Genomic DNA, 22033 nt, shown 5'->3' with positions numbered 1-22033 from the left:
TTAAGAAGATACATTTTATAAATATGCGGGGTTTAGACTTAACTATGACTTTATGGCTGTGTTAACTATTGACTACCCTAAAACTGGCAAGATGATCCCTCATCATCTGAGCCATGTTGTGCTTTCATTAGGAACCTATCTAATGTCATGGAACTAGGTGTAGCAGTACACTGAACTTATCTGACCATAGTTATGAAGAATAGGCCTGTCAAGATGATGTATGGTCTATAGCAGGGGTATTCAACTCTTACACCACAAGGTCCTGAGCCTGCTGGTTTTCTGTTCTAACTGATAATTAATTGCAGACACTTGATGGTCCAGGTCTAAATCAGTCCCTGATTAGAAGGGAACAATGAGAAAACGCAGTGGAACTGGCTTCAAGGTCCAGAGTTGAGTTTGAGGGGTCTATAGTGTGAGATTCAGACCATGTAACATGTATGTGGTGTTTGTATTGTATGCCACGGTTAACCACTGTAACACTTCTGCATATTGTGCATTATGTTTTGGGAAATAAAGCATGTGGTTGTGTTCCGTAAAGCTTGTGTGAGGAGTGTGTGGTTGTGTCCAAAATGGCACCCTATTCCATATATAGTGCACTAAGGTCAAAAGTAATGCACTATATTATAGGTGAAAGGGCGCCATTTCGCTTTTCCATATAATATAATGCATTACTTTTGACCGTCGTGCACTATATAGGGAAAAGGGTGCCATTTCTGTGTTTTGACAGCAGGAGGATGTGCTGAATGAAACACTCGGAGCTGAGAGGAAGAAGGAATTAAGATACATCTCCAATCTTCGCTCTCCACAAACCTCAAATGATGAAGTGTGTTATGCCTGTGTTATTGAGGACACTGTCACCATAGGAGCAACGGAACGGAGAGCAAGGGAGGGAAAAGAAACAACATGTCCCAAATGGTATCGTATTCCCTATACTGTATAGAAGTCATGCACTATAAAGGGAATAAGGTGCCATTTGAAAAGCATCCACAACGTTGTTTGGTTGTTTTATGTTTCCAATTATTGATTTATGATCAGAATCAGAAATAGAATATTGCTGCTTCGTGAGAATGGTCGACAGCGGAATGCTGAGAATTATTTATTTATATATTTATTTGACATTTTTATGACAGGATTAAACCCCTTGAGATGAGAGATAGAGATCTTGTTTCCGAGGAATTTATAGCGGTACGGCTGACACAGAGAGAAACTGAGACAGACAGAGATAGACTGAGAGAAGGTGAGACTGAGAAAGAATGAGAGGGAGAGGGAGAGAGACAGGGAGAGGGAGAGACTGAGAGAGGGAGAGACTGAGAGAGACAAAGAGAGTGAGAGACTGCCAGACTGAGACAGACAGAGAGACAGACAGAGAGACAGAGAGAGAACGAGAGAGACAGAGAGAGAGAGAGGGAGAGACAGAGAGATGGAGAGACTAAGAGAAGAGAGAGGGAGAGGGAGAAACTGAGAGAGACAGAGATTAGGGAGAGACTGAGATTGAGACAGATTGAGACAGTCTGAGACAGAATGAGTGAAACTCAAACAGACAGAGACAGACTGAGACAGACAGAACGATACAGTGACAGAAAGAAACTAAGACAGAGACAGAGACAGGGAGGGACATACAGACCAACAGAGATATATTGAGATAGAGGGATAGAGGGAGACAGAAACACTGACACAAAGTGAGAGAGACTGGGACATCTGGGCCCTGGTCAGAAGTAGTGCACTATATAGGGAATAGGGTGAGAAGAAGTGTACTATATAGGGAATAGGGTGGGAAGTAGTGCACTATATAGCGAATAGGGTGCCATTTGGGACGCAAACAGTCTTGGCCATGTGCTCCATAAACATCTCTGTATGAGCAGCCAGACCAGGCAGCATGTAATCTAGAGGCTGTATGTATTCACAGCTGGACTAACACAAATGGACAGGACAGCCACCCATACAGGCCTCAGGATAGCAACCTACATGACAATGGCACCCAATGGTACCTACATGACAATGAGCTGCACACGTATGCAAAGACAGGCAGACAGACAGACAGACAGGCAGGCAGGCAGGCAGGCAGGCAGGCAGGCAGGCAGGCAGGCAGACAGACAGAGACAGACAGACAGACAGACAGACAGACAGACAGACAGACAGACAGACAGACAGACAGACAGACAGACAGACAGACAGACAGACAGACAGACAGACAGACAGACAGACAGACAGACAGACAGAAAGCACACAAAAAAACTGACGAAAAGAAAACAAAAAAGGAATATGCCAAGTAACAAGAAAACTAATCTTAGCTGCATATGTTTTCTTGCTATTCTGGGGGTATTTTCTTACCCTGTGCTTGTTTTTCATAATGCAGTCTCAACACTTTTTCTGTTTCTCTGGTGGAAATCGGACAATGGTCAATACTGATTGCTTTATTTTTTCAGGGTTTTACGCCTCTCGCGTTTGTTATTGTAGGACAGGAGGGTATGCAGGACCAGGGAAGCTGCTGAGATGGCACAATCCCACCATTTCTGTCTAATAATTTGAAATCCTGTGAGGTGTGTGTGTGTGTGTGTGTGTGTGTGTGTGTGTGTGTGTGTGTGTGTGTGTGTGTGTGTGTGTGTGTGTGTGTGTGTGTGTGTGTGTGTGTGTGTGTGTGTGTGTGTGTGTGTGTGTGTGTGTGTGTGTGTATACTGTGCAGTCTGCCCTCCATGTGCTCAGGGAGGTGCACTCTCTCTGTGGTCTATCTGTGTACTGGTTTGTGCTTGACATGCTGAGAGGGATGGAGGCAGAGACATGGAACAGTGGAGATACGTTCTATGTTCCAGAACTCAGCAGGTTCCACAACCCAGAACAGTAAAACAATACCTCCCTCTGTGGCTGCACCCCCCACGGCTCACACACACACACACACACACACACACACACACACACACACACACACACACACACACACACACACACACACACACACACACACACACACACACACACACACACACACACACACACACACACACACACACACACACACACACACACACACACAAATGACTATGTTTAAGTGTGTTGAGGAATGAATCCACCTACACACCTGCCCAAAAGAATGTAGACATGGGCGGTGTCTTTAGTGTGTGGGGGGCACCTCCCATGGAGTGCTGTGCTGTGGACCATGGCGAAGTGGCTATCCCTGTGGTGGAGAAGTTAGGGTTGTGTCCCAAATTGCACCCTATTCCCTATAGTGCACTGCATCTGACCAAGGCCTCGTTTCCCAGAGCCTTCGTAGCGTTAAGATAATCGTTAAAACCATCTTTAGTAGCCGAGATGTTTCCCAGAGCCTTCGTAAGTAACGTGGCTCTTAAAAACCTTTGGACATCTACGAGTGATTCAGACCACTCGTAGAGCAGCCGTTAGGCTTCTTTTCAGCCTTACTTCACAATATATCATTATAAAACAATTTAGAAGTGTTTTGTTTGAATGGGTATAATTATATGATGATAAATATTTAATTTGGGTAATGTATAGGATCTAATGTAATATTTGGAATATGCATTTGTAAAACAAATCCAGGTTTTATCCCAAGCTGAAGCTTATCCATACAAATTGGAAACACCTGGAACACTATAAAAGTCAAACCATTGTCAGAGGTCAGCAGAACAACAATAATACAGCATGGCTGCTATTTAGTGAATTTTTGCTCTCTAACATAACCGGCGGCGCCTGCCGCGCAGTGAATATTGTTGGTGAATATTGGTGAAAATTGGTGAATATTATTAATGCATATTATTTGCAACAACCTGAGCCGAGTTACAGACTCACAATGACGGGGCTATCTTTCAAAACTACAGGCTCCCACGAGACGATACTCAGACTTCTCGACCCTTTGTCTCCCTTAATCAGCCGTCCAACCAGATGAAACTTTGAGCTGAGTGCTGAGGTGCAGCTTCTAACAGCCTTGCACTTTTACGCAGTAGGGAGTTCCTCGAGGTCCTTATGGATGGACACCGCCTCATAATGTTTTTTTAAATAAGAAAACTAAATTATGTGCTGTAAAGGGTTGGTTACTGTATATATATGTGGGCTATAATGAAACTATCTGAGGTAATTATATTGTGGTGCAGTGTGTTAGAGCACTGCGGAAGAAAGAAGACAGCTGGTGTTCAAATCTTGAAATCAATGAACATTACATGACGAAAATGGTTAGTTTGTAGATTATGGTGTTATTTATTTTCATTCATAAAAACTACTATGCGAAATGCATAGGTCATGAATGTGGGCTATTAGCGGAATCGATTTCAGCATCAGGGAACTGGACCGCTCCCACAACGGGATCATGTGAAAAAACGAACACTCCCCAACGACGCTGTTAGCTGTCGCACTTACAGGTTCACTCTACGTGCTTGTTTGGGAAACACACTTAACAAGTTGGCTCATAAATAACGATGCATCTGGAATGATCATCGTAATGCTTGAGTTACACTGCAACTGGTAAACGAGGCCCAGAGCCGTATGGGCCCGGGTCAAAAGTACTGCACAATATAGCAAATAGGGGTCAAAAGTAGTGCACAATATAGAACATAGCGTGCCATTTGGGACACATATTGGAAACTGTTTAAAATGGCCAGCAGGAAAACCACTGGTATAGCCAGCAGGAAAACCACTGGTATAGCCAGCAGGAAAACCACTGGTATAGCCAGCAGGAAAACCACTGGTATAGCCAGCAGGAAAATCACTGGTATAGCCAGCAGGAAAACCACTGGTACAGCCAAGGGAAACTGATTCAGACCATATCTAGTGTTCTGTTTATGTGAAAAACTCTAACCCTATGGGACCGGTGTCCCAACCTATATTAACTTTAGTCCTGGACTAAAAACACTTTCAATTATGAATGTAGCATACGTTTTGGCCCAGGATTAGGCATAATCTGTGTCAGGGAAACTAGTCCTATATGTTTCACATTTTACTTGGCTCCTAACTCTAAATTAAATAAGATTATTACCTGCTTTAATCAATTAAAATACAACAAAATAGTAGGCCTATATACTAAACATTGTGTACAAAGTGATAGTTACACAATAAATACTGTAAATTCATCGAATAGGCCTAATCCACCTGTGAATCGGTTCTAAACCGTTATTAATGTCATTCGCGAGCCTGTGTCGTCAACGTCTGCGGTTCCTCTGGATCGGGGCTCTCCGTTTACATTATTCATACGGAGGGTGTGACTTGTTGGCTCTTTTTCCCGCCTGTATAAAACGACAAGTTCGCTTAAAAGAAAATACAGATGGAGAAGTCTAGCCGGTTCGCTGTGACACAGAGAGTCCCCTTAAGCTTACGTGACAACTCGCATACTGTCCCTTTGTGACCAGTTTATCGGCAGAATGCCCGGTCTATGCGTGCTTTGTCTCACTGCGGTGCTCGCTGCATTCACCCGGTTCGCGGAGACCGTGGGACCGGTGGTCCGATGCGAGCCGTGTGACGCCGGGGCTCTTATGGAGTGCAAGCCGCTGCCAAAAGACTGCGCAGAGAGGGTGCGGGAGCCCGGCTGCGGGTGCTGTCTGTCGTGCGCCCTTGCTGAGGGTCAGGCGTGTGGAGTGTACACCGGGCGCTGTGGCTCCGGGCTGATTTGTCAGTTCCAACCCGGGGAGACCCGACCACTGCAAGCCTTGCTAGAGGGAAGGGGAGCGTGCTCCAGCGCCGCGTCCAAAAAACTCAACACCTTTCTGCTCCCCGCGCAGAAACAAGGTAAGCGCCTCACAGTTCTAAATGTCGCTCTTTCTATGAAGGTTCTGAGCTGGGTTGGTCTGTTTCTGTTAGAGAACCACTGTAGTCTTAGGGCTATAGGCTGCGGGTTGATGTTGGTGTGACTCATGCCACCATTTGCGCACGTCATGGGTTACTTAGGCTTACTCATTAAATATCGATGTGGGTTAATTTGTGGCAATCGGCAATAATAAGACACTCGGTGGACTGTGGCTGCCGTGGGGCCGGCTCTCCATGAGCGCCGGACGGTATGCCTCCCTCTAAGTGTCCGGTGCCCGCTACAAATAGCAACAGTGGCCCTGCGGCGGTTCAGAGAGGCTTGACGCTTAATACGATTATGTGCATTACAGTGCACATAAGGGGATAATAAAATGTTGGGTATTATACATTAATGCTATTAGTATCGAATCAATGTTTTTTTATTTGCAGTGTGAGGTTTAAGTATATAGCCAATATGTCAATACGTTTTGCGCATCGTAACCTATTGCCAACATATCCATGGCGCACAGTATATATGGGCCATATAGTAATTAAACAATAGAAAAACGCATTGAAATTCATAATGTTGTGAGCTTTCTTTAGTTGAACAATTTATATACTCTGTCATTGGGTGTGAAATGCACCGTTGGGTTTGAATGGAACCTGCGCAACTATTTTAGCCCGTGGCATTCACTCCATTCAGCCACTCGGCTCGCTAAGGCGCGCGCCACCATATGTCAGATACACACTGTAGTCGTTGTTCTTTTGAGGACGACATGCTGACTCTCAATACCATATACTGTGTGCTCTCTCGCGCTCTGCACACACACGCACGCACACACGCACACACACACACACACACACACACACACACACACACACACACACACACACACACACACCACACACACACACACACACACACACACACACACACACACACACACACACACACACACACACACATCTGGCTGCCCCAACCCAATCGTTAGTGAATGCCACATATGTGTATCTTTAGCTGAAGTAGATGAGCAAAGATTAGCGTTTTGTGAATGACGAATTTGTTATGTCCATAGGCCTACTCTCCTTTCCCAAACGCACAGCTTTGACATCTGGACATGCAAATACGCCTGACACACACACACACACACACACACACACACACACACACACACACACACACACACACACACACACACACACACACACACACACACACACACACACACACACACACACACACACACAAACTAATATGGACCTGGCACACATATCACATCCATGTGAAGCCATACTTCCTCCACCTTGGATTATTAGAGGAAAGAGGGGAAGGCACTGTTTCACTCTGCCCCCTGTGGTGTTGTTGTGTGTTTAGTGGAGGCTGTGACAGCCCACCAGGCGTTGGTGTGTGTTTTCTCCTCCTAGTAATTTGGCTTTGCCACAGTGGTGTGTGGTGAAGCAGTCCACTGTCACATTGTCACACACAAAGGCTATTGTTAGCAAGGTCTGTCACTTTTAAACAGCAGTCTGGCCTGCCAAAAATAGTGCACTCTATTCACTGTAAAACATTTCCTGTGCTTTTCTAAGGTAACTTAGAGGCAGCCAGTCTCCTGTAAGTTATCAAAAGGTACAATATGTTACCGTAACATATTTCACGGTATCCAATACTTTTCCTGTAATAATTTTACTATTGTTTTTATGGTAACTCACAAGAAACTGTCTGCATGTAAGTTGCCGTAAAATAACAGTACAGCGAGTTACTGTAATCCTTTTACGGTAATTGTAATGTATGAATGAATGGATGAATGAAGGAATGAAATTCATTGAGGGAGATGGGGATTGTATTTTACAGTATTTTACCGTATATTGCATGGGATTGGTGCAAGCAGGTTGGCTGCTAATGTGTTTACATATGACATCATATCAATGAATGCCAGTTTGGAAGCCTTTGTCAAGACCTCTAGAAGTACAAGTGATATAAAATTCCACATTTTGGTATTTTATATCACTTGGACTTCTAGAGGCCTTGACAGCAACTACAGGGCAAAACAGACCAAGGACATGGCAAATGCTCAACCATTAAAGGTCTGTGACTAGCTGCCACTCAAATCCGTCCTCTGTACACATTTAAATGATGTGGCACTACTACAACACATACTCACATACAAGGCATGACTCAAAATATGTTAATGAGTCAGAAACAAGAATACTGTGCACCCACTAGTGGTCAAAAGGTTTGTGGTGCCCGAAAAATACAACATTTTCCCACAATGCACCATAATTTACAGCATGCTGCAGTATAATGCATTACTGTATTTTATTGTTGATAAATGTACACATTTACGGTATAAATCACAGTTTTCCTATTACAATGTAATATACTTTACCATTCATTTTGTAAATCATATAAATATTGTACACACCTTGTTTGGTTGGTTCAGTTTAGACCTTGATGTCTCTCAATCCAATTAGTCAGAAGTGTTTGAAAACGTTGCTAGTTGCCAATCCCCCAGTGCTGTTCAGTGTTGACTGCTAGCTATAGGCCATTGTCCTTAACAATTCCAGACCAAACTGACCCCAAAACAGCCTCTAGGCAACCGTACCAGTCTTTATCACATTGTTGTGCACTGTGTTTAGAGTTACTGAGATGCCCTTTGGGCCCTGCTCAAAAGTAATGAACTATATTGTTAAAAGGTTGCCATTTGGGAGGAATTCCAAGAATTTATCAAGGCCTCTCCTCTCTCTTTCTCTCTCCCTCTCTGTCTGTCTCTCTGTCTTTCTCTCTCTCTCTTTCTTTCAATTCAATTACATTTCAATTTAAGGGCTTTATTGGCATGGGAAACATACGTTTACATTGACAAAGCAAGTGAAATAGATAATAAACAAAAGTGAAATAAACAATAAAATGTTTTTAGAGTAAACATTACACTCACAAAAGTTCCAAAAGAATGAAGACATTTCAAATGTCATATTATGTGCAAATAGTTAAAGTACAAAAGGGAAAATAAATAAACATAAATATTGGTTGTATTTACAATGGTGTATGTTCTTCACTGTTTGCCCTTTTCTTTTGGCAACAGGTCACAAATCTTGCTGCTGTGATGGCACACTGAGACATTTCGCCTAACAGTTATGGGAGTTTATCTATGTTTGATTTGTTTTCAAATTCTTTGTGGATCTGTGTGATCTGTGGGAAATATGTGTCTCTAATATGGCCATACATTTGCCATGAGGTTAGGAAGTGCTGCTCAGTTTCCACCTCATTTTGTGGGCAGTGTGCACATAGCCTGTCTTCGCTTGAGCATCAGGTTAGCCTTTCTCAATAGCAAGGCTATGCTCACTGAGTCTGTACATAGTCAAAGCTTTCCTTAAATTTGGGTCAGTCAGAGTGGTCATGTGTTCTGCCACTGTGTACTATCTGGTTAGGGACAAATAGCATTCTAGTTTCTTTGTTGATTCTTTCCAATGTGTCAAGTAATTATCTTTTTGTTGTCTCATGATTTGATTGGGTCTAATTGTGTTTCTGTCCTGGGGCTCTGTGGGGTCTCGCTCTCTCTCTCTATCACTCTCTCTCTCACTCTCTCTCTCGCACTCTCTCTCTCTCTCTCTCGCACTCTCGCACTCTCGCACTCTCGCCACTAAGTTGTTTACCCCGCTGCCATTAGACAAACAGATTTCATAAGATGTTTATCAGAAAAAAGTAATAGGAGAGGTTTTTGCATATAAACATTGATGTTTTTCAGGCATCCTTATGCAGTGCCTTTCGGAAAGTATTCAGACCACTTCCCTTTTTCCACATTTTGTTATGTTACAGCCTTAATCTAAAATGGATTAAATGAAACAAATCCTCATCAATCTACACACAATACCCCATAATGACAAAGCAAAAACAGTTTTTAGAAATATTGTAACTGTATTAAAAATAAAAAACATTAATACCTCATTCACATAAGTATTCAGACCCTTTGCTATTCATTTCAAAATTGAGCTCAGGTACGTCCTGTTTCCATTGATCATCCTTGAGATGTTTCTACAACTTGATTGGAGTCAACCTGTGGTAAATTCAATTGATTGGACTTGATTTGGAAAGGCACACACCTGTCTATATAAGGTCCAACAATTGACAGTGCATGTCAGAGCAAAAACCAAGCCATGAGGTCGAAGGCATTGTCCGTAGAGCTCCGAGACAGGATTGTGTCGAGGCACAGATCTGGGGAAGGGTACCAAAAATGTCTGCAGCATTGAAGGTCCCCAAGAACACAGTGGCCTCCATCCTTCTTAAATGGAAGAAGTTTGGAACCATCAAGACTCTTCCTAGAGCTGGCTGCCCGGTCAAACTGAGCAGTCGGGGGAGAAGAGCCTTGGTCAGAGAGGTGACATAGAACTCGATGGTCACTCTGACAGAGCTCGAGAGTTGTGGAGCTGTGGAGATGGGAGAACCTTCCAGAAGGACAACCAACTCTGCGGCATCCACCAATCAGGCCTTTATGGTAGAGTGGGCAGATGGAAGCCACTCCTCAGTAAAAGGCACATGACAGCCCGCTTGGAGTTTGCCAAAAGGCACCTAAAGACTCTCAGACCATGAGAAACAAGATTCTCTGGTCTGATGAAACCAAGATTGAACTCTTTGTCCTGAATACCAAGCATCACGTCTGGAGGAAACCTGGCAACCTCCCTATGGTGAAGCATGGTGGTGGCAGCATCATGCTGTGGGGATGTTTTTCAGTGGCAGGGATTGGGAGACTAGTCAGGATCAAGGGTAAGATGAACAGAGAAAAGTACAGAGAGATCATTGATGAAAACCTGCTACAGAGCACTCAGGACCTCAGACTGAGGCGAAGGTTCACCTTCCAACAGGACAACGACCCTAAGCACACAGCCAAGACAACACAGGAGTGGCTTCGGGACAAGTCTCTGAATGTCCTTGAGTGGCCTAGCCAGAGCCCAGATTTGATCCCGATCAAACATCTCTGGAGAGATCTAAAAATAGCTGTGCAGTGACGCTCCTCATCAAACCTGACAGAGCTTGAGAGGATCTGCAGAGAAGAATAGGAGAAGCTCTCCAAATACAGGTGTGCCAAGATTGTAGTTTCATACCCAAGAAGACTTTAGGCTGAAAATCACTGCCAGAGATGCTTCAACAAAGTACTCAGTAAAGGGTCAGAATACTTATGTAAATGTGATATTTCAGTTTTTTTATATACGCTTTCAAAATGTAAAAAGAAAAGTGTTTTAACTTTGTCATTATGGGGTATTGTGTGGAGATAAATGAGGAAAAAAATACATTTTAATCCATTTTAGAATAAGGCTCTAAAGTAACAAAGTATAGAAAAAGTCAAGGGGTCTGAATACTTTCCGAATGCAGTGTAAACTGGGCTCTCTCTCCCCTTGGATCCTTTCTACTTATTTCTGGTTTTTAGGAGTTGGTTGAAGTGATTTGTCTGGTTTCAAGGTGAAGGGTGACGATGGAGAAGCTGTATCTATTCTGCAGCCATTTTGTTGTTGTTTTTTATGTTCTTGTTTACGCCAATGATGACATTATTGATGTTTATGTTGTTGTGTGCATAATGTACCCCGTCCCTCCCTGCCCACCACTCCGCAAGACAATATCTGCTTCTACTTAATCCTTACAACGTGTGTGTGTGTGTGTGTGTGTGTGTGTGTAACTGCATGTGTGTGTTCATATAAGTGTATGTCTGTGTTTTTGTGTGTGTGTGTGTGTGTGTGTGTGTGTAACTGCATGTATGTGTTCATATAAGTGTATGTCTGTGTTTTTGTGTGTGTGTGTGTGTGTGTGTGTGTGTGTGTGTCTTTGCCAAGACCAGTTGGATGTGTTCAGCCCACTGCTGGCCTCACGATTCCAGGTTCAAACCCAGTGTTGACATTCTTTCCCTGAGTGCCTTCAGATGGTTATCTGCACAGGGCCTGTGTGCTAATGGCAGCCTATTCCTTATGGGCCCTGGTCAAAAGTTGTATAGGGAATAGGGTGCCATTCGGGATGCAACCATACTGTCCAGCATAGCACACGGCCTCATGTGGCTCTGGTCAATAATAGTGCAGTAGGCAATAGTAGTTCTGGCTGACCCTGATCATATGGTGGATAGTTCGTCCCTTTCCTATATTAGGGAGCGATGTTTAAATCCCCCTCCTCCCCCTCTTCTCCCATCGCCTATCTCCCCTTCTGACCCGGTCAGGTGGTCTGGGCTCTGCTATGTCTTTAACGATTTGTCAAGGAATCTTTGCCAACTACGTGGTCTATAAATATCAGGAGCGAGCGACTGACTTCCTCTCGCTTTCTCTCTCTTTGCTCCCCCCCTCGTCTGTCTGTCTCTCTCTCTTTCTCTCTCTCTCTGCTCCCCCCTCTCCCTGTCTCCCTGTCTGTCTGTCTGTCTGTCTGTCTGTCTGTCTGTCTGTCTGTCTGTCTGTCTGTCTGTCTGTCTGTCTGTCTGTCTGTCTGTCTGTCTGTCTGTCTGTCTGTGTCTGTCTGTCTGTCTGTCTGTCTGTCTGTCTGTCTGTCTGTCTGTCTGTCTGTCTGTCACTCACTCCCTCTGTCTCACTCTCTCTCTCTGCTCCCAAAGCAAGTTAAATGGATAAACAAAAGTGAAATATACAATGAAGAGTGAAGAGTAAACATTACACTCGCACAAGTTCCAAAATAATAGAGACATTTCAAATGTCTTATTATGTTGTATTTACAATGGTGTTTGTTCACCACTGGTCACCCTTTTCTTGTGGCAACAGGCCACAAATCTTGCTGCTGTGATTGCATACGGTGGTATTTCACCCAATAGATATGGGAGTTTATCAAATTTGGATTTTTGTTTTCGAATTCTTTGTGGATCTGTGTAATCTGAGGGAAATATGTGTCTCTAATATGGTCATATATTTGGCAGGAGGTTAGGAAGTGCAGCTCAGTTTCCACCTCATTTTGTGGGCAGTGTGCATATAGCCTGTCTTCTCTTGCGAGCCAGGTCTGCCAACGGCGGCCTCTCTCAATAGCAAGGCTATGCTCACTGAGTCTGTACATAGTCAAAACTTTCCTTAATTTTGGGTCAGTCACAGTGGTCAGGTATTCTGACACTGTGTACTCTCTGTTTAGGGCCAAATAGCATTCTAGGTTGCTCATTTTTTTTGTTAATTCTTTCCAATGTGTCAAGTAATTATCTTTTTGTTTTCTCATGATTTGGTTATGTCTAATTATGTTGCTGTCCTGGGGCTCTGTGGGGTCTGTTTGTGTTTGTGAACAGAGCCCTAGGACCAGCTTGCTTAGGGGACTCTTCTCCAGGTTCATCTCTCTGTAGGTGATGGCTTTGTTATGGAAGGTTTGGGAATCGCTTCCTTTTAGGTGGTAGTAGAGTTTAACAGCTCTTTTCTCTCTCTCTCTCTCTCGCTCTCGCTCTCTCTCTCTCTCTCTCTCTCTCTCTCTCTCTCGCTCTCTCTCTCTCTCTCTCTCTCTCTCTCTCTCTCTCTCTCTCTCTCTCTCTCTCTCTCTCTCTCTCTCTCTCTCTCTCTCTCTCTCTCTCTCTCTCTCACTCTCTCTCTCTCTCTCTCTCTCTCTCTCTCTCTCTCTCTGTCTCTGTCTCTGTCTCTGTCTCTGTCTCTCTGTCTCAGTCTCGGGACCTAGAACAGCTTGCGAGACACTGGTCTCAGTCTCATTCTCAGGTCATTATAGTGTTTAGACTATTTCAGACTCGCGAACTCTGGAATTCTGACAGTATCCAAACACACCATAATCTTGGTAAAGATGTTCCTGAAGCTAACTTAATGGTGTTCCATCTCCTTGCCAATGCATAAACCATCCTCTATGACAATCTAACAACACACACTCATCCTCAAGCTTTTTGGACTTGATTTGAAAACGTTTCTAAACCATGACATCACTTCCTGTTGTTTTGACAGAGAACACAAGCGGGGAGCAGGCCGGGGCAGGGGCTGAACGGCGTGCCAACGGCACCATGACGACGACCACAACGGTGGCGGTGGGCGCGGTAGGTGTGGAAGGCGGAGGTGGTGGACATCGGGGGGCGATAGAAGCCAAACCGCCACTGCACACCAAGCTAGACGTGATCAAGAAGGAGCAGAATAAGAAGAGCCAGAGCTACAAGGTGGAGTCAGTGTCTGGGGGAGTCATCTCCGACATGCACAACTTCTCCCTGGATAACAAAAGGGAGACCGAGTATGTAAGTAATGACTATTTCCAGCACCATGGATAAAGACACTTAACTAATACCTACCACCACCTATCTCTCACATACTGTACAAATGACCTTACCAAACACAGATACACACGCACACACACACGCACACAAGTTCCCACCCCTCCCATCATCTTTACTGAAACACACACTCACACTCACTATATGTCTATCTTGTGGTTTGTTGTATTTTCATCATGTGTTTGTTAACATACATTTATTTACATTTATAGTGTTATTACAGTGATATTGAGATGTAAATACATTTCTAATACATTTACACTGACCTATATATATATATATATATATACATTTACACTGACCTATATATATATATATATATATATATATATATATATATATATATATATATATATAGGTCAGTGTAAATGAATTAGAAATGTATTTACATCTCAATATCACTGTAATAACACACTATATATATATATATATATATATATATATATATATATATATATATATATATATATATATATTATATATATATATATATATAGTGTTAATGCAGGATTTTGCTGTGTTATTACAGTGTTATTACAGGGTTAGTACAGTGTTAGTAAAGTGTTATTACAGAATAATTACAGGGTTAGTACATTCTTAATACAGGGTTAGTATAGCATTATTACAGGGTTAGTACAGTGTTATTACAGTGTTATTAGAGGGTTATTACAGTGTTAGTACAGGGTTAGTATAGTGTTATTACAGTGTTATTACAGGGTTAGTACAGGGTTATTACATGGTTATTACAGGGTTAGTACAGTGTTTATTACAGGGTTATTACAGGGTTAGTACAGTTTTATTATAGGGTTAGTATAGTGTTAGTACAAGGTTAGTACAGTGTTAGTACAGTGTTAGTACAGGGTTATTACAGTGTTAGTACAGGGTTAGTACAGTGTTAGTACAGTTTTATTACAGGGTTATTACAGCGTTAGTACAGGGTTAGTACAGTGTTATTACAGTGTTATTTTAGGGTTAGTACAGTGTTATTACAGGGTTAGTACAGTGTTATTACAGGGTTAGTAGTTTTATTACAGGGTTAGTAGTTTTATTACAGGGTTAGTACAAGGTTATTACAGTGTTAGTACAGGGTTAGTATGGTGTTATTACAGTGTTAGTACAGTGGTATTACAGGGTTAGTACAGTTTTATTACAGGGTTAGTAGTTTTATTACATGGTTAGTAGTTTTGTTACAGGGTTAGTACAGGGTTATTACAGTGTTAGTACAGGGTTAGTATGGTGTTATTACAGTGTTAGTACAGTGTTATTACAGGGTTAGTACAGTGTTATTACAGTGTTAGTACAGTGTTATTACAGGGTTATTGTAAGGTTAATACAGTGTTATTACAGTTTTAGTACAGTGGTTTTACTGGGTTGGTACAGTTTTATTACAGGGTTATTATAGGGTTAGTACAGTGTTATTACAGTGTTATTACAGGGTTATTATAGGGTTATTACAGTGTTATTACAGTGTTAGCACAGGGTTAGTATGGTTTTATTACAATTGTTATTAGAGAGTTAGTACAGAGTTAGTATAGTGTTATTACAGTGTTGTTACAGGGTTGGTACAGTGTCATTACAACTTTATTAGTGTTATTACTGTGTTATTACAGGGTTAGTACAGGGTTAGTACATTTTTATTACAGGATTAGTACAGGGTTAGTACAGTGTTATTACAGGGTTAGTACAGTGGTTAGTACAGTGTCATTACAGTTTTATAAGTGTAATTACTGTGTTTCTACAGGGTTAGTACAGGGTTAGTACAGTGTTAGTACAGGGTTAGTACAGTGTTATTACAGGGTTAGTTCAGGGTTAGTACATGGTTAGTACAGTGTTATTACAGGGTTAGTACAGGGTTAGTACAGTGTTATTACATGTTAGTACAGGGTTAGTACAGTGTTATTTCAGGGTTAGTGCAGGGTTAGTACAGTGTTATTACATGGTTAGTACAGGGTTAGTACAGTGTTATTACAGGGTTAGTGCAGTGTTATTACATGGTTAGTACAGAGTTAGTACAGTGTTATTACATGGTTAGTACAGGGTTAGTACAGTGTTATTACAGGGTTAGTACAGGGTTAGTACAGTGTTATTACAGGGTTAGTACAGGGTTAGTACAGTCGTTAGTAATGTTTTACTGACGTGTTGTGTGCTGTCTGTGTAGGGCCCATGCAGGAGAGAGATGGAAAGCATCCTGAACAGTCTTAAAATCTCCAATGTGCTCAACCCCAGAGGCTTCCGCATCCCTAACTGTGACAAAAAGGGCTTCTACAAGAAAAAACAAGTGAGAACACGCGCACTTACGCACACCTAACAAACCCCATTTGTTGTTCGTAGTGAGTCAGCAGGGTGCATTTATCTGTAACGTTAGCTGTAATACCAGGTTATTATTGATGTTGATAATGTTGTTGATGTTGCTGTTGTCAAGGCAACGTCAAAGAAGGCTGTGGGGGGCCTGGGCGAGATTTCTTTCTGAAGCCTTTTTAGTGAGTGAGTGAGTGTGTGAGTGTGTGTGAGTGTGTGTGTGTGTTGGGGGGGGCTTGTATTACTGTCCTCGTGGGTACCGTAAATCCCCAAAAGTCCCCACAAGGATAGTGAAACAAGTAAAATGCTCCATTGTGGGGACATTTCCCAGGTCCCCACGATGACAAAGGCTTTTTTAGGCTTGAGTGTTAGATTAATAACCTCTTATGGATCCCTTAAGCACGAATCCCGCTCGAATCCCGTTAGCGGGATTGATTTGACAACATCCAATGAAATTGTAGCGCGCCAATATTATGAATATCAATATTCAACCTTCACGAAAATAGAAGTGTAATACATCAAAATAAAACGTAACTTCTTGTTAATTCAACCGCTGTGTCAGATTTCAAAAAGGCTTTACGGCGAAAGCAAACCATGCGATTATCTTAGGACAGCGCCCCGCATACAAACACATGAAAATCATTTTTCAACCAGGCAGGTGCGACACAAAAGTCAGAAATAGCCATATAATAAATGCCTTACCTTTGAAGATCTTTTGCTTTTTGCAATCTCAAATGTCTCAGTGACACAATGAATGGTTGTTTTCTTCGATAAATTCCTTCTTTATATCCCCAAAATGTCAATTTATTTGGCACGTTTGATTCAGAAATACACCGGTTCCAACATGACTACAAAGTATCTAATAAGTTACCTGTAAACTTGGTCCAAACATTTCAAACAACGTTCCTAATCCAACCTCAGGTATCCTAAAATGTAAATAATGGGTTAAAATTTAAGACGGAATAAACTGTTACTAATACGGATAAAAACAACGTGAGGCACGCTCCAGTTCACACGCAACAAAAGACTAAAGCCCTTCAGAGTGACGCCTACAAAGAACAGCCCAACTTCTTCATTTCTCAAAAGAAAAACATCGAACAATTTCTAAAGACTGTTGACATCTAGTGGAAGCCATAGGAACTGCACTCTGGGCCCTAATAAATCACATCTCCCATAGAAAACAATTGGAAAACACAGTGACCCGAAAAAATGTTTTCCCTGGATGGATTGTGCTCGGGGTGTCACCTGCCAAATCAGTTCTGTTATACTCACAGACATTATTCTAACAGTTTTAGAAACTTCAGTGTGTTTTCTATCCACATCTACAAATTATATGCATATCATAGCTTCTGGGCCTGAGTAGCAGGCAGTTTACTTTGGGCACACTTTTCATCCGGACGTGAAAATACTGCCCCCTATCCCAGAGAGGCTTGCAATTAGGGTTAGAGGTAGAATTAGGGTTAGGGGTTAGGTGTTAAGTTTAGGGTTAGGAGTTAGGGTTAGGGGTTAAGGTTTGGGTTATGGTTACATTTTGGGTTAGAGTTAGGGTAAGGGTTAGGTTTAGGATTAGGGGTGAGGGAAAATTGGATTTTCCATGGATATCAATTCTAGGTCCCCACAAGGATAGTAAAACATATTCTGTGTGTGTGTGTGCGTGCGTGCGTGCCTGTGTGTGCGCGTGGTGTGTGTGTGTGTGCTGAGTCAGGATGGTCTCTGAGTCATGGTGGTGTTAATTGACATTTTTTATTTCTCAGAATTGTATCTGTGAATATGCACTACATGACCAAATGTATGTGGACACCTTCTTGTCGAACGTCCCTTTCCAAAATCATGGGCATTAATATGGAGTTCGTCTCCCCTTTGCTGCTGTAACAGCCTCCACTCTTCTGGGAAGGCTTTCCATTATATGTTGGAACATTGCTGAGGGGACTTGCTTCCATTCAACCACAAGAGCGTTAGTGAGGTCAGCACTGATGTTGGGCGTTTAGGCCTGGCTTACAGTTGGCGTTCCAATTCAGTCCAAAGGTATTATATGGGGTTGAGGTCAGGGCTTTGTGCAGGCCAGTCAAGTTCTTCCACACCCATCTCAACAAACCTTTTCTGTATGGACCTCGCTTTGTGCAGGGGGCATTGTCATTATGAAACAGAAAACAACCTTCCCCAATCTGTTGCCACAAAGTTGGAAGCACATAATCGTTTAGAATGTCATTGTATGCTGTAGCGTTAAGATTTCCCTTCACTAAAATTAAGGGGCCTGAACCATGAAAAACATCCCCAGACCATTATTCCTCCTCCACCAAACTTTACAGTTGGCACTATACACTGGGGCAGGTAGTGTACTCCTGGCATCCGCCAAACACAGATTTGTACGTCGAACTGCCAGGTGATGAAGCGTGATTCATCACTCCAGAGAAAGTGTTTCCACTGCTCCAGAGTCTAATAGTGGCAAGCTTCACACCACTCCAGTTGACTCTTGACACCGCACATGGTGATTCTAGGCTTGTGCGGCTGCTTGGCTTTGGAAACCCATTTCATGAAGCGCCTCTGGAAGCAATGTCGGCACAAGAACTGTTAGAGTTCTTGTGCCGACATTGCTTCCAGAGGCAGTTTGGAACCCGGTAGTGAGTCTTGTTTGGAGAGAGTGTAGTTATGTTGGTGCTGTAGCCTACTAGCACTATGGCATGGTTTCTATTTGGTGACCTTTGGCCCACTAAGATGTTCTCTTAGAAACATGTGTCCCTCAGACGACTGGATGCGAGTTTATATAAACCTGTATGTGCTGTGCCAGCTCCTGCCCCACACAGTGTAGGGAGATAGAGTTAGAGGGGTGCAGGGGAGATAGAGTTAGAGGAGTGCAGGGGGGAGATAGAGTTAAAGGGGTGCAGGGGAGATAGAGTTAGAGGGGATCAGGTGGAGATAGAGTTAGAGGGGTGCAGGGGAGATAGAGTTAGAGGGGTGCAGGGAAGATAGAGTTAGAGGGGTGCAGGGGAGATAGAGTTAGAGGGGTGCAGGGGAGATAGAGTTAGAGGGGTGCAGGGGGAGATAGAGTTAGAGGGGTGCAGGGGGAGATAGAGTTAGAGGGGTGCAGGGGGAGATAGAGTTAGAGGGGTGCAGGGGGAGATAGAGTTAGAGGGGTGCAGGGGAGATAGAGTTAGAGGGGTGCAGGGGAGATAGAGTTAGAGGGGATCAGGGGAGATAGAGTTAGAGGGGTGCAGGGGGAGATAGAGTTAAAGGGGAGCAGGGAAGATAGAGTTAGAGGGGATCAGGGGAGATAGAGTTAGAGGGGATCAGGGGAGATAGAGTTAGAGGGGTGCAGGGGGAGATAGAGTTAAAGCGGTGCAGGTGGTAGGGAGATAGAGGTAGGGGTGCCAGGGGTGTTGAGGTAAACCCGTTGAGGTCAATGTTTGCGGTCACAGAAGACTTATGACCGGGAAACACAGTGAATAGGAGACCGTGTGAACCATCTAGGGTGACAATACTAAGCAGAAAGGAGGGTATGGAGAGGAAGAGAGGGGTTAGACAGAGGGGGAAGAGCGGAATTAAACGAGCACAGTCATGAAAGCAAGCTGTTCAAGTCAAGGGTCCCCTAGACTAAAATAATAATCCTGTCTGCAGAGGCTGTGTGTGTGTGTGTGTGTGTGTGTGTGTGTGTGTGTGTGTGTGTGTGTGTGTGTGTGTGTGTGTGTGTGTGTGTGTGTGTGTGTGTGTGTGTGTATAATGTGAGTAGCCCAGAAGATAGACGAGGGGGGAGCCATACCTGAGAAGGCTGCAGTGAAGTCTAAATTTAGTTGCAGTTATATGAATTGGCTCAGTGTACCAATGAAAGCCAAGCATGCCTTACCCTGTCCCACTCACTGACTCACCCCCCCCCCCTTCTCTCTTTCTCTCTACAAGTCATCTCCCCCACTCTCTCTAAACCTCCCTTTCTCTTCCACTCCCGTCTATTCATTCACCTGGTCTTTCCCACCATCTTCCTCCCTTCTCTCCTCCCTTCTCCCTCCTCCCTTCTCTCTTGCCCTTTCAGTCCATCCATCCTCCCACCTGGTCCAACTTTGTTGGGTGGATAAGGAATCTCCTTGTCACGGAGGGTAGGGACAGGCTTCAGTGGGTATGTGTGTTTGGACACACCCCCTATCCTCCCCACTCCGCCTCGCTCCCTCCCTCCCTCCCTCTCTTTCTCTTCCCCTGCATCCATCTATCTCCCCTCTGTGCCCCTCCTCCTGCAATCCCTCCCTCCCTCCCTCCCTTCCTCGCCAGCAGAACCAGGCTATAAGGTCTAACTCATTGAGCATGGCTCAGAATGCGTTCTGGAAGCGTACTCTGTCGCTGGCCACAATGGCTTTATAATAACTGACTACCCCCTCAGGGACAGAAACAGATATTTTCATTCTGTCTCTCCCTGTCCCTGTTTCTCCCTCCTTCTCTCTCTCCCTCCATTTCTCTCTCTCCCTCCATTTCTCTTTCTACCTCCATTTCTCTCTTCCTCAGTTTCTTTTGCTGGGTAATGAATTACAGTCTGTTTGGCCCGACTATCTCTCTCTTTTTTCTTCTCCTCAAATCCATCCTTTTTATTTCTCTCACATACTGCTATCTCTCAATATATAATGTTGCTATGCATCTCTCGCTCTACCACCACTCCAGTTGATTTTCTCTTATGGTCCTATCTTTTTACACTACCTGTTGAATGATTCCCTGTACAGCAGGATGCATGACCACAGTGCTACAGTCCATCTACGGGGCAGCAGAGCAGTCTCTATCACTGTTGAATGTATGCCTGTGCTTGTTTCAGAGTGGCTGCACTTAGCCCTGCTTTATGTAGAAAAGCAATATCCTGCAGCCATGTGTGGGCCAGGAAGGCCCCCCCCCCATACCCCTTGACTTAATCCACATTTTGTTGTGTTACAACCTGAATTCTAAATGGATAAAAACAATTATATTATTTCTTACCCATCTACACACAAAGTGAAAATATGTTGTTAGACATTTTTGCAAATGTATTGAAAATTAAATTTACATAAGTATTCACACCCTTGAGTCAGTACTTTGTAGAAGCACCTTTGGCAGCGAAGAGCTTTCCACACCTGAATTGTACAATATTTGCCCATTATTCCTGTTTAAATTCTTCAAACTCTGTCAAGTTGGTTGTTGATGATTGCTAGACAGCCATTTTCAAGACTTGCTGTAGATTTTCCAACAAATATCAGTCAGAACTGTAACTAGGCCGCTCAGAAACATTCAATGTCATCTTGGTAAGCAACTCCAGTGTAGATTTGCCCTTGTGTTTTAGATTATTGTCCTGCTGAAAGTTGAATTTGTCTCCCAGTGTCTGTTGAAAGCAGACTGAATCAGGCTTTCCTCTAGGATGTTGCCTGTGCTTAGCTCCATTCAGTTTATTTTTATCCTAAAAAACTCCCGATGACAAGCATACCCATAACATGATGCAGCCACCACCGTGCTTGAAAATACAAATACAGTGATGTGTTGTGTTGGATTTTCCCAAAACATAACGCTTTTTATTCAGGACAAAAAGTAAATGTATTTGACAAATTTTTACTTAATTGCCTTGTTACAAACAGGATGCATGTTTTGGAATATTAGTGTTTCCTTCTTTTCACTGTGTCATTTAGGTTAGCATGGTAGAGTAACTACAATGTTGTTTATCCATCCTCAGTTCTCTCATACCACAACCATTAAACTCTGTAACTGTTTTTAAAATCACCATTGGCTCATGGTGAAATCCCTGAGCAGTTTCCTTTCTCTCTGGCAACTGAGTAAGGAAGGACGCCTGTATCTTT

General features: G+C 43.2%; 1 protein-coding gene across 1 annotated transcript in view; it reads left to right on the top strand.

Annotated features, from left to right (window-relative positions):
- Window positions 1–5363: 5363 nt before the first annotated feature.
- igfbp3 (insulin-like growth factor binding protein 3) overlaps window positions 5364–22033 on the top strand; it is a 38539-nt gene continuing 21869 nt past the window's right edge. The window contains 3 exon segments of the mRNA NM_001279147.1: window positions 5364–5727; window positions 13624–13904; window positions 16099–16218. Of these exon segments, the coding sequence (NP_001266076.1) occupies window positions 5364–5727; window positions 13624–13904; window positions 16099–16218 (765 nt within the window).

Source organism: Salmo salar, chromosome 10 (genome assembly GCF_965601325.2).
Source record: "Salmo salar chromosome 10, fSalSal1, whole genome shotgun sequence".
NCBI lineage: Eukaryota > Metazoa > Chordata > Actinopteri > Salmoniformes > Salmonidae > Salmo > Salmo salar.
The sequence above is the reverse complement of the archived record's forward strand: the minus strand, read 5'-3'. Positions and strand labels throughout refer to the sequence as shown.